A 19,457-nucleotide genomic window follows, 5' to 3' on the forward strand; every position below is an offset into this window, starting at 1 on the left:
TTCTATACTTTTTTTAAATATCCTTTTCCGTCAGTCCTGATTATTCTTGAGAGGGACAAACGTTATTAATTGTTAATAAATTAAATTATGTACCTAATATGGCTTTTTAAGGCAGGGTCCCTCTCAAGTAACCATCGATTACACTGTCGTGGCCCTATTCAAAAGTAATTATAGGTAGGTACTTAATTATTTTTGGAATACCTGCTTACCTGAAATCTTAATAATGAAATGAAATATCATTATAGTAGAAAAACTACTTTACCTACCCATAGTACCTAGTACGAATTGGGCACACATGTTAGGAGTAGGGAAGGGTAGGGGTAGGGTAGGCGTAGAGTAGGGGTAGGGTAAGAGTAGGATATGGTTAGTTGAAAATTTACATCGAGTTTAACGCGGACGAAGTTGCGGGCATCGGCTAGTGTTCGATAAAACAATAGAGATAAATAAAACGACTCAATACATAAAATAAATAGCTTATGTAAGTTTATTTAATGTTACCATTATGTATAACACATTTTAAATACAATATTCTTATTATCGCTTAAGAACCAAAAGGATTCAAAATTATATTTATTTTTGGAAGACAATAAAATATCAAAACAATATTTTGCTGCATAACACATCTTATAATAAGGAAATTAAACGGAGGTCACACTGATGTGATAGACATACATACGCACTAGTGTGGCCTACGCTTAATACGATTTACTATTTTTTATTATTGTAAAAATGTTTTCTGCCCAAAATATATAATAAAATTAATAAAAACCTACCTTATGCTGCCGTTTTGTTGCACCATAATTTACTACATTTTAACTATGCATAAGATTGTCACTTAAATTATTTCTTGGATTGACATAACTTAATGTTAAATGCATGGATTGACTTGTTACGTACGTTTATCCAATGCAATAACATGGCTAAACGTAGACTGATGACGATAATCAGCAAAAAATAATATTAATCTTAAAATACAACTAGTGTCTTTGTAAAAAAACAACATTACGCAAGAACTTTGCAAGCAAAAATATGGCTTCTTAATTCAATAAATTATAGCCATCAGATTGATGCTTTCTAATATAAAAGATGGCATTTGAATACGCGTGATACGATCGGCAGGACAGGGCCGGATTAACCATGTCTAGGGGCCTTTCAGTTATTTTTTATTATAGGATACATGAGTAAAGGAATAACGGAACAATTTTTGTATTTACCAGCCAAAAATCGTTTGTACTCGACTAAAATACTAAAGTAGTCCGAACTAGGCCTAACAGTTGCCGCATTGCTTAATGGATAATCGGGCCCTAAGCATCAGTCGGCCCTTAGTTTTTCTTAATGCATTATTGGCATGCATTTAATCCTAAATTAAAAATAAACATTATGGCATTTTATTGTAAAAAATAACACTAATGTTTTTAAATGGCTAGTATATTATCTTTGGTATTTTAAAGCTTCCTGGACATATAGTCTCCGAAACATAGCCATAATGATGTCATGTCATTCATTACAAAATAATATGGAGTCAGTCTGATGATGGAGTCGGAAAGTCTAAAATAAAAGTGCGAAAATATACAGATTATAGCTTGGCAAGTCCGTTGATGACACTTCCATAATATGCGGGCGACAGGGGGGGAAGGACTGCGCGGGGCAGAGAGAATGACTGCGCGATGAAGACGTGCGCGCGGGGCAACGCTAACCCCTCCCGGCCCGCGCGAACCATCAGGAGTGTTACGGACGAATTTGCCAAGCCTTATAGTGCGATATACTCGTGACATGTCAAAATTGCAAAGGGTGATGTGGTCATTCAAGTAAATATAGGTACCTAGGTAGGTAAATATAGGAGTACTAAAGTGTTTTTCAGATAGCATGGGTACGCTGACAGTCGCCTCATACGGTTCATAATACGTTCTGCTATCGTGAATCGCGACAAACTTTCAAGAGTGAAACAAACTGTCACCCTTGCCATCCTACGTGAAACGAATTGTAGTAGTAAAGTTAACATCACATACGTTTTTGTGTGTATAACCTAAAGGGACAGCACAGCGAAAATGAGTTGTTAAATTATTATTATTATTTAACTTAGTGTACATTATTATCAGATGATAAGTTCCTGCTTCGCAGATGCCTGTCTGTACACCTTACAAGCCAAACCGTCTTCCGAAAATAGAAGATCTCCTTCTCTATAGGTTTATAATTTAAAAAATAAACTATAAATTAGATACCGCTATTAACAAAATCATCTTTAAATCCTTAATTCAATACTTCTATAATTTACATAATTATGTACCTATTACATTTTACATACATATAATGTAAATAGAATTCCTCTAGTACCTAAACCCTATTCAATTCTAGATTCTGCACCTGATTGAACTGAATGGATACGTATGAAAATCATTATAAAATCCCAGAGGATGTTGCTATTTCAAGATCTAGACCAGACATTTTTATTTTTTCCAAACGAACTAGTACTTGTTGAGCTTACTGTGCCGTGGGAGACTAACATTCAGAAGGACCACAGTATAAAAGTGAATAAATATTAAGACCTAACAAATGAACTAACTAAAAATGGCTATGTAGTTGGTCTGTACGCCGTAGCAGTACAGGTGCGAGAGAATTACTAGCAAAATCTCTATAACTTACTTAAAGACCTTGGCCTCTCTAGAACTGCAACAAGTTCTATATTAGAACGGGTATCCAAAGCTGCTGCTCTAATAGAATCATATCAAATTTGGCTAGGCAGGGGAACGACACGAGCAGAGAACGGGGAGCGTTAATCGATCGTCAAGGAATTCCTTAACCCTACACCCTGTAGTCACAAGTCCAGGACTCAGCTCGGACTTTTTCTCTCTACCACGCGATGGACCGGCACCTGCACGGTGAATCCATAGAATGCTAAGATGTTCGTCTCTCCACGATCTGAATAGATTTTCCAATCTGTAGGTAGTGCAAATAACTATCATATAAGCAAAACCAACTCTTCCTTTCAACTCAACCCATAATACATAAATGAAAATTTTATGAATGTCTTAATTTAACATACGAGTAGGTACATAACATTTAATAAATAATTAGTTATTGACATGCCAATCTTTAAATATTTACCAAAAAATATTTATCATTGTACATATATAAAACTATGTATGCCATATAAATATATAGGTACGTATGATTTTTCCATGAAATGGCCTGTTCACTTTTAGATAGCTGCCTACTAAGCTTAACTGGCAAACAAATATTATAGATAAATTAGGAACTTTATTAAAGCAATATAATGCTCTGGCTTTAGACAAAACTGCTTCAGAAATTATATAATTAGGCTTTACATTCATAGCTAGGTATATTATACCATATTATTATGACAACTAATTTAAAATACATCAATTATGTATTTAATACAAATCTATTCTAATATTATAAAGTAATATACAGTAATATACTTTTAGCAGACTCAGGAGTGAATTACAAAAATAAGTAAACCAATGTCGAACAAAGGTTATGTTTCACAATATTTGTCAGGACAAGTTAAATAACAAATCAAACCAAAATGTAACCAAAATAAGACCCTGGAATGGAAGAGAATGACCTTGAGTGGAGTCACGGACTTGTGAATGTTCTGTGCAGGGTTAAAGGATTCTTTGACTGTTAACAAATACTCCCCTTTTCCACTCAAGGCACTCTCCCCGCCTATCCCAATGAACCCATAAAAAAATACACAACAAGAAATGTGGACGGCTCGAACGCTACGAGCATACTAAAGCCGACCGCACGACGAGCGCCTTGTATAGATAGGTGTTCCCGGCAATCGATCGGTATCCCTCTCTAACTCCCCACTCTACACGGAAGCAAGTCGCGCAACCTGACATCATACCCGTCTCAGACTACTAGGAAATAGTAGTATAATACATACTGTATGTCTAGTATAATGTGTAGAATAATTAGTTAGTCATAAAATTCTTTCAAAAACGGCGTAATACACCATTAGCGTACCATACGCGTCGAATTGAGAAACTTCTCCTTTTTTAACGTCGGTTATATAAATTTTCATTTAGTTATTATTCAATAATAATAATTAAGCCAACACATAGACCTATATCAATCTTAATAATAATGCCTTTGGCTTTTACACAATTAATATAATTTTACATTAAATTACCTATTTATAACTTTAAAAATAAATATCAGTAGTACCTTCAGACATCTATAGATTATTTGGGAGGATTTATCATACATAGTTATGTACATTATATGCTTTATGTATAATAGTAAAAAAGCACCTAAAATCAACTGTCAACGTCAATCTAAAAACATTTATACATAATAAGACCTTTGGATGGAATAATACATAGCTGAAGTATCAATTTCGATGATGTCTGTCATACATTCTACATACATAATATTAAAAAAATCCTTAATTTACTACTCACATTTATTTACAGGTACAATAATTTCTAAACTTTTGTTTCTTACTTATTTGCTACAGGGAATTATGAAACTTTAAATTTATAGATCAAAGCTAAATATGTTTAGAATAGTCTGTACAAAGAATTTAATTACTTAAAGTTCTCAATGGACAATATAAGAAGAGAAAATAGAATCAACATAAAAAAGTTTACAAGTTATTTACAAAATCCTTGAGAACAGCTTTATAACTGCAACTGGTAGTGTTGTGGTCAATTATATTAATATTAAATACTAGATGTGTTACTAACACATGAAAAATGAGGCACTCAAAAGAGGAAATTTATAGTCAACTCAATGTTAGTTGTGGTCAACAACGAACGTTATTTAAACAAATAATACCTAAATATCGCCTACAATGTCAAGTTGTGTGTTCAGGAAGTGTAAAAACTATATATACATAAATATATAATGGAATTAAAGACAAAATTGTGCATGTGTGCGCTCATTATCATTGGTTGTGGTGTTATTACCACAAAAAAAGCAATATTCATTTCATTCAGAATTCAGGAACAAATTCCTTCTTTAAAAAACACTGAATTACACAGATGTTTAACAATTAAAAGTGAATATAATTATAAACAGAGCGCACAGATTGTTTCACATATTTAAAGATATGCATTTTAAATAACAATAATTGAGCTTTTCACAATCACACACCTTCTATATTCCCCGAGTCTATGATTTTAGACTGTAGTAGACCAATCAAAGTTTTGTTATTTCTTGTGTATACAAATGATTGTATCAATTATTAATAGTAATAATAATAATTAATGTTGTACTAGCATTAATCACTTTGGTTTAGATAAACATTCTACTTTGGCTTTTATCATGTTCATTATTTTGGTATATATTTTATAAACAAAGTTGTCTCTAAATAACACTGTCTTTAATATTACCACTTTTAAAAGTTCTAGTTATTTCTGCTACTTCTGAGCATTTGGAATATTGAATATCAGTTTTTGTCACGACTCTGATCTGCAGAATCTGGACTACCGCACATGATGCTGAAAGAGTTCCTCATACCATCCAAGTGGCTGAGTTCTGCCCCCGCTGCCACAGATGTTAATGCTACAGTTTTTTCAAAATCAATGGTTGTATAGCCAATGCTAGCACTGGGGGCAGGATTGGTTGTGTTGGTAGCTGCGTTTCTGTCTATGCTGCTCTGGGAGACCATTCTGCCACGAGACTGCGTTGCACTATCACTTTTTACACCATCTACATCTCTTATGCTATCCTTATTTGTATCCATGTCAAGAATAGCATAGTTGAGGTCTTCAACTGGCGACATTGATGCAAAAGTATCTGATTCAGAAAACTTCTGACTGCGGTCAGAAATATTCATAATTTGGTTACTGTTTTGTACACTGTCAGGTATATCGCCAAGCATCAAGTTAGCGTAAGTGTTTATTTCAATTTTTGTCCCAACTGTCAGATTGCAGTACTCTACTTGTTTGGGTGTAAGTGGAGTGGTAGGGGCAGGTTCACTTTTACTTGTTTCATGAGCAGTATTGTCATTCGGTGGTACATTGACATATAGTCTAGCAGGCTCCTGTTGTTCTAAACTCAATTGTGCATAATGCTCACTAGATGTACTCATTGTGGGAGATAAAAGATTTTTATCAGAATCACTTTTTGGTTTTTCATCTACATACCTATTTTCAAGAAAATTTGTTTCGTCTTCAATGTCTCTTATAGTATTCAATGCTGTCTCCTGTCTCAATGTGTTTCGAAGGATAGCTAGATCTCTGTTGAAGTCATTGGAGTACACATGTCTGTGGTCAGCCACCATTTCTGATTGGTTATTATTATGTTCACGTTTAAAATCTCTAATTTGGTAAACATTGGTGACATGGTTACTGCTGGCTTGGGGTCTGGGATATAAAGGCATGACTTCCAAAATATCAGCACTTGATGGCGAGCGAGGTGACTGAGCTATTGTCGGTAATGTTGGTGGAATTCCTGGCATAGCAGCATTTGTGTGGTTGTTGTTAAAGTTTTGACCTAAACTATCTGATTGACCGTTGTCTATAGAGGAACGGTGAATAACGCTAGCCTGCAATGTTTGTCTGCCCTGCGGCGAGGGAGAGAGCCTGGACACAGGGTATTGCACTGAATCGTGCACAACATTTCTCAATTGAATCTGTTGTTGTAGTGCTTGGAACAATATTGATGCTCTACGACATCTAAATGCATATATACCTTCTCCTGTTTCACATCTTCTACCTGTAAAGATAAATATAATAAAAAGCCTATTAAGAGCAGCAGTAGTAAGCGAACATAAATTATCTATATCTATACTAATATTATAAAAAGGTAAAGTTTGTGGTAATGTTTGGGGTAATCTCTAGATGTACTGGACCAATTTTAAGAATTCTTGTGAGTGTTGCAATTATTATATTCAAATTTTCACTGGAACGAGAAATATGCAGACGAAGCAGCGAGGCATTAGCTAGTACAACATAAAGATGATGGATTGTAACAAAATTTACATATAGGTCATGATTTAAATGTATGGTATTAACAGAACATGAAAATGTATATCAATGTTGGTTCTAAATTATAAGGTTTGTGTATAAATAGCTACCAGGAAGGCTCCATTTTTAACTAAGTCAAACTATTCTGATCAGTGTATGTTTATTTTAGTACTCAAAACGTTATACTTTGGCATTTTTTGGCATACAATGTGCTTAATTTTTATGAAGTTTAGTTTCTTTACCTGACTCAAAACTAAATATCTCTCCTTCAAATCCATATCGCCTGAGAGAATGCAGTGGCCAAACAGTAGATTCTCTCCCCTCTCGATACAAAACTATATCTGTTTCAGTTATTTCCAGCTGCCCTGTACAAAGATCTCCACCATTTTCGTCGATGTTAACAACACGAAATACGTTAGGGTGTAAGTCAGAAGATTCTTTTTTACTTTGAAAACAGCCCATCGCGAAGGTTTAGAAGAAGTAGACCTACGAAAGAGATCTGAAAAATTGTTTTTTTCATTATATATTAAAGATGGAAAGTATTAAATAAACGGATTTAAAATTGTAGTGTCCACAATAGATAATTCACAAAGAAATTTAATATACACACGTTTATATTGTTTCTCGTCGAAATACTATCATTGTTCTTCAGTTTTATCATTCTAACTCATCGTCGTACGTTGAAATTTCTTTAAAAATTGTAAACAAAAAATATAAGAATTTGTAATTTTGGTAATAAATAAAGACCATAGACAAATCACCACAAATGACAAATTCGACACTTGTCACTTTTGTTTTGAATTGGCCGGTGAAAGAAAGCGCCATCAGCGCTGGTGCCTTTTAAACTATTGTCTGTGGCGTTTTATAGCGGGAAATTTAAAAAAAGTAGTGTGTATTAATCATAGATTTACGATTCGGTACAATTGAGACCATAGATTTAAGAGTCGGTACATGTTTGAGATAATTTGAGCTTACATTAAACCTTAAATTTAGAATGATAGTGAGAATTCTAGACAATATACTGCTTTCATAATCTATACTAATATTATAAAGCTGAAGAGTTTGTTTGATTGAACGCGCTAATCTCTATAGTCCACAACTTTAGGCTTTTTACACAACCATATCACTTCTCAAAAAGGTTCTTTTAGGGCGACACTTTTCGTTTCGATTCACATACATTGTATTTTTAATAATAAGCTTTACGGCTCTGGGTTCTAACCCTTTTGAGCCCGGATTCACAAACAATAAATTAATTATCTCGGACCAATAATAGAAGGACCTACCTCGCAAGACGTTACCTCTCTGTCAAAGAATCAACGATCTATCTATATAGAGCGGGGCATTTAGAAGTGTTTGTAACATCGACTGGGATAGTTGAGCGGCTAACGCGTGTAAAAAAACTAACAAACGCGTTAGATTGTTCGATTGTATCGATGTTTCATTGTTGTAATCGTTTTCGTCGTCTAAAAAACTCCCTAAATATTCCGGTTTGTGTAGTAAGTAGTTCAATGGCATAAAAAACGGCCAACAACTTCTAATTCAGTAAAAGATGACGTGACGTTCAATTTGAAAATATTTCTATTTTATTTTTGTTATTCTTTACATGTTAGCCCTTGATTTCAGTCTCACCTGATGGTAAGTGATGATGCAATCTAAGATGGACGGTATGATTTCTACACGACATCATACCGGAACGCTAAATCGCTTAGCGATACGTTTTGTAGGTAGGGTGGTAACCAGCCAGACCTGGCACAATTAAGAAATTCTCAATCGGCCCAGCCGGGGATCGAACCTAGGTCCTCCGTCTTGTAAATCCACCGCGCGTACCAGTGCGCCACGGAGGTTGTCAAAAACATAATTATAATTTATAATAAATTTGTAATAAAAACAATATCTAAAAGAAAAATCGATTCTATTCTTCTAACGAACGAACGAACAAAACATCAATGCATTAATTTAACGTTCTGTGTACAGATTATATTATTCTTGTTAAATATTTTATTATTTATTCTTGTTAAATATTTTCAATGACTGAGTTTACCTCGTCCCTTTCAAAAAACGACAGACAATTTTGTTGCTGCATTTGGGTGCGATGCATTTCCATTTCTAATTCCTCTATGTTAAATATATAGAGTTTGCACAAAAACAATACAAACGACATAAAAAGAACCCAAGCAGACATGAGTCACAAACCATTATGAAAAATAAAGATATTGAGTTTTATGGGTATTAAATGTGCATTTATAAAATTAAATAATAACTTTAATAATTTTTATAAATGTCGTATTTTCATATCAAAAGAAGATGTTTTCTTTTATTTTAATGTGAATTTTACCTTTCATTTATTGCAGAAATACCCTATACTATGATTAATTTTTTGATTTTGTGTTATTAAGTGAAAGAAGATTTGACATTTCACACACACACACTTCACAGCACAAAACACTACTTTATCTGTTGTCTGTGACTAATACTCCTACCTCACAGTATTCGTTAACTAAATCCAGACTGTTGGGCGTATTTTCTTCCTTTGTAATTTTTATTATTTCGTTTTGTTCTCGTTTCGTTGTTGTTGTTAATTATTGTTTATTTGTTGTTTGTTTTTCGCGCGTATCTTGTATGTATTATTTATTACCTCATATCTTCGAAACCGCTGAACGGATTTACGTAATTCAGATATCCTTAGATTTGTTTTAATAACCCAAGTGTTCTTAGATAGGTGAAATTAAAAAAAAACCAACAAGACGACTGTGAGATGCTATAGAATCGAGGTGATTTTTTTTTAAATATTGCAACAAGGGAATCAAATTCAAGGGCTTTTTGTGAGAATTTCAAAATGGTATATAATGGCCAAAAAAAAACTACAATTAGAAAAACGTTATTTATTAATTGTATATACATAATACGCGAGGCGGACGACTATAAGGTTTATGAAGTGTAGTTATAAAATACCTTAAATAGACTAAATTAAATATATTGATTATAAAACTCGACATGTGCTAGTCGGATTCGCCCACCGAGGGTTCCGTAGATTTTTTTGAATATTTACTTATCCTCGATTGGACGTAGGTATACACTATCGTACTTTGTAACAAACGTAACAAATAAATCCGAAATTCACCATCTATCTAACTAAAAATTACGAAATAAAATAATTAAATAAAAGAATAACCCGACTGCATAAATGATACAAAAACTGATTAAACTAAAGTGGGGACCTATTAAAAAATGTAGACGTAAATCATTATATTCAATATAATAGGTCCCGACTGTTTTCTAATTTTTTTCTACACTTCTGGACTGAACTTGTTTTTTTTCTTTTCAGTTTTTGTATCATATAGGCAGTCGGGTTTTTTATTTGTTTAATTAATTTATTTATTAATTTTATTTAGTTTAGTACGAAAATGAGTGAAGCGGAGCCTGGTACTAGCCGGGGCAGTTATTCCGCATTGCTATCGTTTCCGTCACCAAAAAAGAAACGTACGAAGCTATCACCCTTATCGTCCTCCGAGAAAACCGTTTTGATTAATGTGTTTAAATATGTCGAGGATACCTTATGCTTGCTTATACATAATAAAAAACAAAACTATAAGGGTTCTTTATTGACTACGGAACCCTGAATATAAGTGAAACATTATCTGTTAGATAAATAACAGGATATAGGAATATAGAATAAAAAAAATATTGGTTATCAAAGGAAGTTTTATTTCATGACAATATTCGTAAATAATGCTGTAGTAAAATGTTGAGCACCCCTGAGTCAGCTGTTTTTGTTTATTTACATTGTTTAAAATACCTACCCGATCTGACTATAGGACTACTGGTCCGATTTGAAAAATTCTTTCAGTGTTAGATAGCTCATTTATCGAGGAAGGCTATAGGTTATATATTATCCCTGTATTCCTACGGGAACGGGAACCACGCGGGTGAAACCGCGCGGCGTCAGCTAGTAATTTCATACACGTATTATCATTTTATTATAAATAATAATGCACTGGGGAAGAACTTATTATATAGTCGAATAATTAATTTTGCGACCCCCACTAATGTTTCCTATGATACCTTTTTTATTGAATCAAAAATAGTGATGTGACAAAGTGAACGAACATGACTCATTCATTATGTTTTGAACAAAATTAGTAAATAATTTTAATAAATAACAGTTACAGTATAGATTCAATAACAATAAAATAAAACAGTTGTTATTTATTAGTATAGGACCATTACAATTTTCTCCTAATTAAGAGTTCACAGCTTTCAATTATAAGTTCTGCCAATTTGATGTTTTGCATTTCTTCAGTATCAGACGTTTTCTTAGCAATTTGTGAAACCAGTTTTTGTAATACCAATGCAGTAGTTGACAAAGATGGATGTGCCGGAATAGATGGGTCCAAAACCTGTAATCAATATTACTCAGTTTGCAATCTTCAATTAATTTTACTTAATCATAATAAGCTAAATAATAAATAAAACATGAATAGCTCCACAGATAAAGGGCCATATTCAACAAAGGGGTCATATTGTGTTTGAAATTTTTGACAATTCATTATGTCCATAATACAATGTTTAAATTCCAATTATCATTCTCCCGAACCTTTAGGCGACGGTCTATAAATAGAAATCGAATTATTAAGTATAATTCATCTATTTTTGAAAAGTGGATGCACAATCAGCGACCAAAAAACGTCCCCACTCAATGAGTGCCAAACACAACTTCTTGGCACTCAATTCCAACTCAACTCAACCCTTAAGGTTGAATTTGCTCTGAATTTGGGATTTTATTGAATATTGTACTATATTTAAAGGACTTTAGGTATAATATTCTTAACCAATAATTCTAAAATTGTCAAAGCAAAATTGGCCGGTTTTTAAGTGAAAGTTTGTACATGATTGTGTATCCTTTTACTATAGGAGGTCAATGCTTTAGGCCTGAAAATATGTCATTTTATTTAGCCCCGCTATGGAACAATAGATGGACGGTGTTTTTGAGCAAGAGTGAAATATTAAGTTATACAATTTTTACATACCGTATTTTGCATTTTCTTGTAAAGCTGGGGTGGCAAGGACACAATCCACTCGGGTTGGTTTGTAGAGTTCTCCAGACTTCGTTTTAGTCTTTGGATGGTTATTGCTAAAATTGGTAGCAGTAACAACTGTGGTTCTCTGATTAAACTCAGTATGTTCTCTGCTAATTCATCATACCCCATATGATATAATCCGACCACCTTAAAATTTTAAACATTTTGTAATAAATTTTATATGAAACATATTAGGGATGATGACAGTTTTTTAAATTGTATATAAATTAAGAGTAAGAGTATGCTAACAGTAAAGCAATTTTGTAAAAGTAACAGGGTATCTGCGATCATTATTTTCAGAGCTATAGGGATTTAAAGGGTCAGATTTGCGGCATTGCCACGGATCCCTGAAAAACGTCCCATACAAAATGGTACGAATTAATGACGTCTAAGGTACATAATGATCGGGCGTTCAAACAAAATTACTAATATCTTTGTTATTTGTGCGTTTATGTTTATAGTTAATTTATTAAAAAATGTTACATTTAATGTAAGAAAGCTAAAACTGTATGATTTTTTTATCTAATTTAGGTAATTAGATATTAAGATTAATTAGAGATAAAAGATTTTTTATAGATTTTGAAATTTAGAATCTTATTTATTTTGCAAATATCCAGCCAATCTTTGCTTTTTATGTGTAAATTAGTTAACATTGACTTTATTTACCCAAATATATCATAAAAATCAATATTCAAACCTAGTCATCATCCCCATTGACATTGAATTTCATTAGAAACAAGTGTTAGTTTGCGGAAAATCATTAGGAAGATTGCTTTCGTTATTTGTTATTACAGCACTTACATATTGTCTCCTGACAAAGTTGTTATCGACGCCCCATAGTTCCGCCAGTACACAGATGTTTTCGATCCAATGTAAACATTCTTCATTATTGTATGATTTCGATTCTTCATTGTTATCAACACAGCTTATCGTTTCAACTGCAGTTCTGGTTAATTTTGTAAGATATTTCATTCTGGGCGCCAATAACTTTTCCGAACATTTCATACTAATATCTCTTTGTACAACATTGCCAGCAAGAGCTTCCAGTATATACTGATAGTCAATATCATAAAGATTATCTAATGGCTTTGTAAACTTCAAGTTGAAATGGCATTGATAATAAATAGTGCAGGAGATTTGATAGTTCAAATTCAAAATATCAATATTAACGGATTTGGTGTCTTGAGCAACTTCTACTAATGACGGTAAACTTTCATCCCATATTTTTTCAAACTGGATTTCATGTTTTGTCTGGTCAAATATTTTTAAAGAGCAAGTGTAGAATTTGTCAAGATAATCTTTCACAATTTTTAGAAAACTCTTTAAACATTCACTGTTGAAACCAAGGTCTTGTAAACACAGATGATCTTTAGGTAGTTTGCCTACTTTATTTATGAGACGGCAACTGTCTTCGAAAGTGTGTTTTATGTAGGTTAACCAAATTATGGAGAATAAACCCAATCGTAAATGCAGGTCTGATATATTTTCCAAACACTGCAATACTGCTTCCAACTCGAGAGTTTTCTTCAAAGATTTCTGCCATTCCATAGCATACTCCCAACACATGTTCGCTATTACATAGTCAGCTTTAGTACTCAATGGAAACTGTCTTTTAAGGAGTGATAACCACTTGAATATTTGTGGATTATTGTCAATATAATGACGATGATTTTCCATAAATAGAAATTCCGGATTATCATCACTTGCTGACGGAACAGTATCTGAATTGGAAGTAGCGTCGAACATTTCCAAGAGTTCATTTGCAACTATTGCCTCTGGCGGCACACCCATGCTACAAAGCCACTTGGCGATTAATTCTGTTACCGAACCCTTACCCCTGGTGTATATATATTTCAAATTAATGTTTATCTCTTCAAACGGTAGTTTCGGTAGAGATTTGCCATTAAAATTTGCCTTACACATTAAAATTATACTTAATATTGATATGTCTTCTAGTTTACCAATTAGTATACCCCACTTAGCATTTTCTTTTGTAAGAGATTCCCAGGCATCCTCTTTTTCTGGCGTATTTGACTCGAAAATATTAGCAACAGATTTACAAGCCATTGCAATTATCATACTCCTGAGTGGGCAAGCTAAGTCTACTAGTATACTCCGAATATTTTCCCACCAAGGAGATATTTCATTATATTTCATATTAGTAGCTTCTTCAGACACTCTGCATAAATAATACAACATGGCAATCATCTTTTCTATTAATACTAAATTTATTTGTTCCAGTGGCATGTTTGTTACATGCATAATCACCAGTTTAACGATTTCTTTAACATCAATATTACTAGCTTTGATGCAGTTTGTGAGCAACGTAAGGTCATTTAATTTTACAATTGATTTAAAAATGTCAGATGATAAATTGTTTAATTTTTCAGTGGTAATATCTGGTTTTAAAGTTATAAAACCTTCTTTGTTTTCTAATCCGAAACACGAGATAAAATCTTTATATGCACTTATACGATTGTCAGCAAAAGTTACTTTTGTATGTTGCTGCTCTCTGAAATCTTTTTCTTGTGCTAAAATAAGTAATCGTTCTAAAATACAGTTATCATCTTCTAAAAGATGAAAGTCAAGATCATCAGAATGTTTATGAGGTTCTATGTCTAATTGATGTTTCAACCCAAATGATTCACAGACTTTGGCAACTAGATTTTGAATATCCTCAGTACTTTCGTTACAAATATGTCTATGAAAAAGTGTAACCAACGCAAGGTTACCGAAATAGTTCTTAATTTTCTGATTATGCTCATTTAACTCTTCATCGGTTAGGCTATCCCAAAATATTTCTAAGCAAGTAATTAATGTTTCTGAAGATGTTTCACAATTTTTAATTAACATATCCAAGCAATGCTTTTTAATCTCCAACGTTTTTAACTTAACAGCACTTTGAATTATTTCATCTTTAACATCTTCTGAGAAATTAGAAGATTTTTTTATAGTATCGCGTATTGCTCTAATAATATGCAAATCTTTTGATCTTTCTAAATGTTCACCTTCTAAAGAGTAGTAGAATGGGATATTGAACTTTTTTAGCTTTCCATCTGGGTCGATTAACACACACTGAAATTCAGGTAAGTTGAGTTTTTTGTGAGTATAATTTTTTTCTGCACCTGTCAAACCACATGTATTGTATAATAGTTTTCCGTTTTTCGTCGCTGTAAAGACTGCAACTCTACTACCTCTTTGCATAAGTCTTATATCAACAAGTCCTTTTTTTGGATTGTAAATTATTAAAAATAATGCTCTCCTTATCTCCTTGACTACAGAAAGTTGAGGCTTTTTGGTGTCTGCATCAAAGATCTGAAATTTCAATAAAAATTAAAAATTAACATAATGCAAAACAAATTAGTATTTATGTTACCGTTAAATTGTAAAATACGTTAGTTTATAATCTCACTCGTGATATTATAATCTGCCGTCATATTGTGAACTGTAAATACTGATTACAATTTAACGTCTTATTTTTCGGTATATTATAATCTATAGGAAGTGAAACCGTTAAATTGCAATCTTAAAACGGTCATCGGTCATCGGTCGGCCTTACTGCAGACCGTTCTGTGTCCATAGAGTTAGGAATGAAACACTTGTCAGTCAAATAATGATCTATATTATTGTTATAAATAACAATAACAACATTTTACTAATGGAAAAACAGTGTTTAAAAAAATTAGAAACGCACTGGCCAACCCTCTGATTTTTTTTCTTTTTTCTTTGTTCATTGTAATTTTTTACTATTTTTATTATGCCCGCTGTAATATTTTTATAACTCTATGGTAAATTTATCCTATATATATGGTTCACAATATAACATCAGAACACGAGTGAGATTATATACTAACGTATTTTACAATGTAACTGTGACATTTATATAACCAGACAGTTAAAATACGCAACATACTTGAACAAAAGCACATTGGGCATCTCTGCACCCTTTAAAAAGTCTAATAACATAGCCCTTGGTTACATCCAAGACAGCCACTCGACCTAAACTGTCGGTAAGTGCTGCAAGTCTGCGATCCGGAGAAATTGCAACTGATGTTCCATGGCGTTGTACATCAAATATACCATTTCTCATTGATAGTTGTTCTGCTCTTATTAAAGGCTCTGTGTTAGTCGGAGCTGTCTCTGTAGATCCACCCAGCCAGCCTCTGTTTTAAAATTTAAATCATTTTTAAATTGTATTTTGAATTTAAGTTTTGTAAATTAGACTTTTTAAAATTATTTAAAATCAATTATATTTTGACCCTCATAAATAGAGTTTACTATATATAATATAGAATTATTATTAATAATCTATCAATTATAGTGTAAATAATTATTAATATTTCAATTACTCAAAGAAATATAAATACCAATAACTTACGGTAGTGCAGATTTAATCTTATTTGCTACTGCTCGTGCAACATCTTGAAGGGGGGGTGTAGTACCACCCTCTAAAGCATAATGAAATCCCAAATATGGAGTAACGCCTGTAGCAAGAATTAAAGAATTGACTGGCGGAATTGACCGGTACCTACAAATAAAAGACATTCAAATTAAACACTGCAATATAATTTATTCAGATTCAGAATCATTTATTTGCAAGAAACATTACTTTTAGTTATATACAGATGTTCTTATGTATTAGGTAACAATATCTCACCACTAATAGGTATGCAAATCTTTAATTAATAAAATTAAAATTAAATGACATTAAGCTCAAAAGAAATATAATTACAGCTTTTTTGAAGCATCAGCAAAGTACTTTTCTATGGAGTAGTAAGAGTTTTGTATTATAGAAACTTAAGATTTTCTTTAATTGTAAGCTTGCTGATGCTCCTGTCCACCAGGTGTTCTGGCAAGATGTTATAGATTTTTATGTTATTAAAATGGTAATTTTTTTGTTTTAATATTTCTGCTCTCTACTGTCTGTTCACCATGAATACCAGCATGAACTGTTGAATAAATATAATAAACATCTAAAAATGTATTCATTATAACAATGTATTCTAACCATGTATCATATCCTCCATATGTTGAAGCGGCCAAGAAATGGTCGTAAGTATTCTTAAGTTCTAAGCCAACAACTGCAGCATCAATAATTTGTTCCTGTTCCGAAAATGACCATTTTCTTATTTGAATATTTCTGCTGTCTACTGTCTGTTCACCACGAATACCAGCGTGAACTGTTGAATAAATATAATAAACATCTAAAATATGAATACATCATTTCATACATTTCATACATAGTTGAAAAAATAATAGTAAAAAAAAAATAGTAAGTATCTAGGATATTGAATATAAACTGCATAACTTAGTTCTCACATGCACAATATAAAAACTCTTAAAAATATTCTAATTATCTTAAACCAATATAATTCACAGAAGATTAAGAATTGTACATTCAATAATTGTATTTTCAAATAAAAGTTCTGAATTGTTCTACTTTGTTTAATTTTAGCGCATTATTTGAAAAAGGTACTATACAAGCCTTGGCCGCAACTAGGCATCAATGGACTTACGTATGTGTGCCTTGGCTACAGACCACATACACACGTTCATCCTCTCTTACAAGCAGTAACGTAAGTAATAGTGTACTATTAGTGATATATATATGAAGAAGTTCAAAACTTTTACCTTTTGCAACTTGTGCTTTAGCATTTCTTAGTGTTTGGAATAGACTTGATCCAGTGAGTACACATACACCACTTTCAAATATTATGTGAACATCATCTGGTAGAGTGCCATAAGTACCTGTATGGCACAAAATGTTCAACACTGGTTTCTCATCTAGCTTTTCATATAATAACGAATGCCCTGTGTTTGTATAGAAACCTACACTTCCATTTTGAAACCCGACAACAATGCAGAACCAGTCTGGTCCATTCTAAAATATAAAAATAAAATTATAATTTTGATCTTAGATTGAATTTTGCAAATAATAAATACTTTAATAATAACATTGAATTAATTAAATTAATCAATTATTTAAATTCAATAATACTTAAAAAATGGTTTGTAGTATTATTTCTTTATCTTACAAATTATAATTATATGTGTACACATTAAAATTAGTATCTAAAGCAATTAAACATTGGTAAAGTTACTTTACAGTTACAGCAAAGATACATATCTAAGTTAGTATAGAAAATTCCATTTATTTACTTGGTTGTTAATTTATGACAGCCTCTGTGGCGTGGTGGATTTAAAAGATGAAGGTCCTGGGTTTAATTCCTGGTTGGGTAGATTTAGATTTTCTTAATTATTTCAGGTCTGGCTAGTGGGAGGCTTCGGCCATTGCTAGTTACCACCCTACCAGCAAAAGAGGATAAGCAATTTAGCATTTTGGTACCATGTTGTATAGTAACTGAAAGGGATGTGGATTTTCATTCTCCTTATAACTAGTTAGACTGATTCCAACTTAGATTGCATCATCACTTACCATCAGGTGAGATTGTAGTCAAGGGCTAACATGTAAAGAATAAAAAGACATGGTCTTCGTATTTAATAACTATCACCATCATCAGCTTAAATAGCAATGGCACAGCAGGACTTAGGCCACCTATAATATTTTTAATAATTAAATGGAAAATAGTGTCTTTAAATATATTTTGTATTTTATTAACATTGTTAAAAATTAAAAAAAGGTAAAATAAATACACGAGAAAAACAAATGGTTAATATTTCTTTAACACACAATATAATAATAAGGGATTTTATAAATATAAGTACCTGTGACGAATGCTGTGAAGGGCAAATAGAGAGAGTGAGAACAGATGTAATATCAGAAGGAAGAGTACCACTCCATGAGACCAAGTATGTGTTACTCTCAATTGAACTAATCCACTGAGCAGTTAGGAAACAAAGGCGCTTTCTGTACCCCACTGATAACAGATTTCCGCAAGACGATAGTGAAACTGAGCATTTTGAAAGCCAAGTTTGATCTAAAAGAATCAAAAATTGACAATCAGTAGGTTGAATGTAGAGCAAATATCGCAGGATAGCTACGAAAATATTGGGAAAACACACCCTCTTTTTCTGGTATGAACAGAGCTCTACCCAATGTTAAAATATCACCACAGTCAGCGATTTCTTCAACATTGCACATATTTCGTGTAATTTATTGCCACACTATATCTAAAATCTGTATTAATACGATAAAATATCATTGATGTACACAACTACACAATGTGAATGTAAATATTGATCAACTATGTCCTAAAATTAAATAAATTCAGAAAATTGAAAAACTAAGAAAAACAAAGTCGTCTGTTTTTCTCTGTTTTAGGATTTTTTCACAGATTAAATATTAAATAATAGATTTTTCTCTCACAGATTATTCGATACTCAAAGTCAAACGTCAAATGAAATCGAATAGAATACAGACCATAGATAGTACACATAAGACCGCCCTTAGACCATTAATAACTGGACGTGGTTCGCACCC

At 32.5% G+C, this 19,457-nt stretch overlaps 2 protein-coding genes across 2 annotated transcripts; both read right to left on the minus strand.

The window, feature by feature from the left end:
- Positions 1-457: 457 nt before the first annotated feature.
- On the minus strand, positions 458-7,709 carry LOC112043892 (uncharacterized). The gene is made up of 3 exons (XM_024079554.2): positions 7,549-7,709; positions 7,181-7,437; positions 458-6,687 (listed from the first exon to the last, which is right to left on the minus strand). Exons 2-3 carry the CDS (start codon positions 7,398-7,400, stop codon positions 5,417-5,419), a joined length of 1,491 nt encoding a protein of 496 aa, XP_023935322.1. The 5' UTR covers positions 7,401-7,437; positions 7,549-7,709; the 3' UTR covers positions 458-5,416.
- A 3,409-nt stretch (positions 7,710-11,118) lies between these two features.
- Positions 11,119-19,234, minus strand: LOC112043904 (rab3 GTPase-activating protein regulatory subunit). The gene is made up of 9 exons (XM_024079567.2): positions 19,040-19,234; positions 18,743-18,954; positions 17,648-17,897; positions 17,025-17,196; positions 16,395-16,544; positions 15,930-16,179; positions 12,818-15,331; positions 11,966-12,163; positions 11,119-11,335 (listed from the first exon to the last, which is right to left on the minus strand). Exons 1-9 carry the CDS (start codon positions 19,116-19,118, stop codon positions 11,162-11,164), a joined length of 3,999 nt encoding a protein of 1,332 aa, XP_023935335.1. The 5' UTR covers positions 19,119-19,234; the 3' UTR covers positions 11,119-11,161.
- Positions 19,235-19,457: the final 223 nt, after the last annotated feature.

Source organism: Bicyclus anynana, chromosome 9 (assembly GCF_947172395.1).
Source record: "Bicyclus anynana chromosome 9, ilBicAnyn1.1, whole genome shotgun sequence".
In the NCBI taxonomy this organism is placed as follows: Eukaryota; Metazoa; Arthropoda; class Insecta; order Lepidoptera; family Nymphalidae; genus Bicyclus; species Bicyclus anynana.

Excerpts from the sequence above, each read along its gene's own strand:
- LOC112043892 (XM_024079554.2), bottom strand. The coding sequence starts at position 7,400 with ATGGGCTGTTTTCAAAGTAAAAAAGAATCTTCTGACTTACACCCTAAC. Across the intron at positions 6,688-7,180 it reads GATATTTAGTTTTGAGTCAG|GTAGAAGATGTGAAACAGGA; the intron begins GTAAAGAAACTA and ends TTATCTTTACAG.
- LOC112043904 (XM_024079567.2), bottom strand. The coding sequence starts at position 19,118 with ATGTGCAATGTTGAAGAAATCGCTGACTGTGGTGATATTTTAACATTG. Across the intron at positions 17,898-18,742 it reads CTTCACAGCATTCGTCACAG|AATGGACCAGACTGGTTCTG; the intron begins GTACTTATATTT and ends TTTATATTTTAG. Across the intron at positions 15,332-15,929 it reads CCCAATGTGCTTTTGTTCAA|ATCTTTGATGCAGACACCAA; the intron begins GTATGTTGCGTA and ends TTGAAATTTCAG.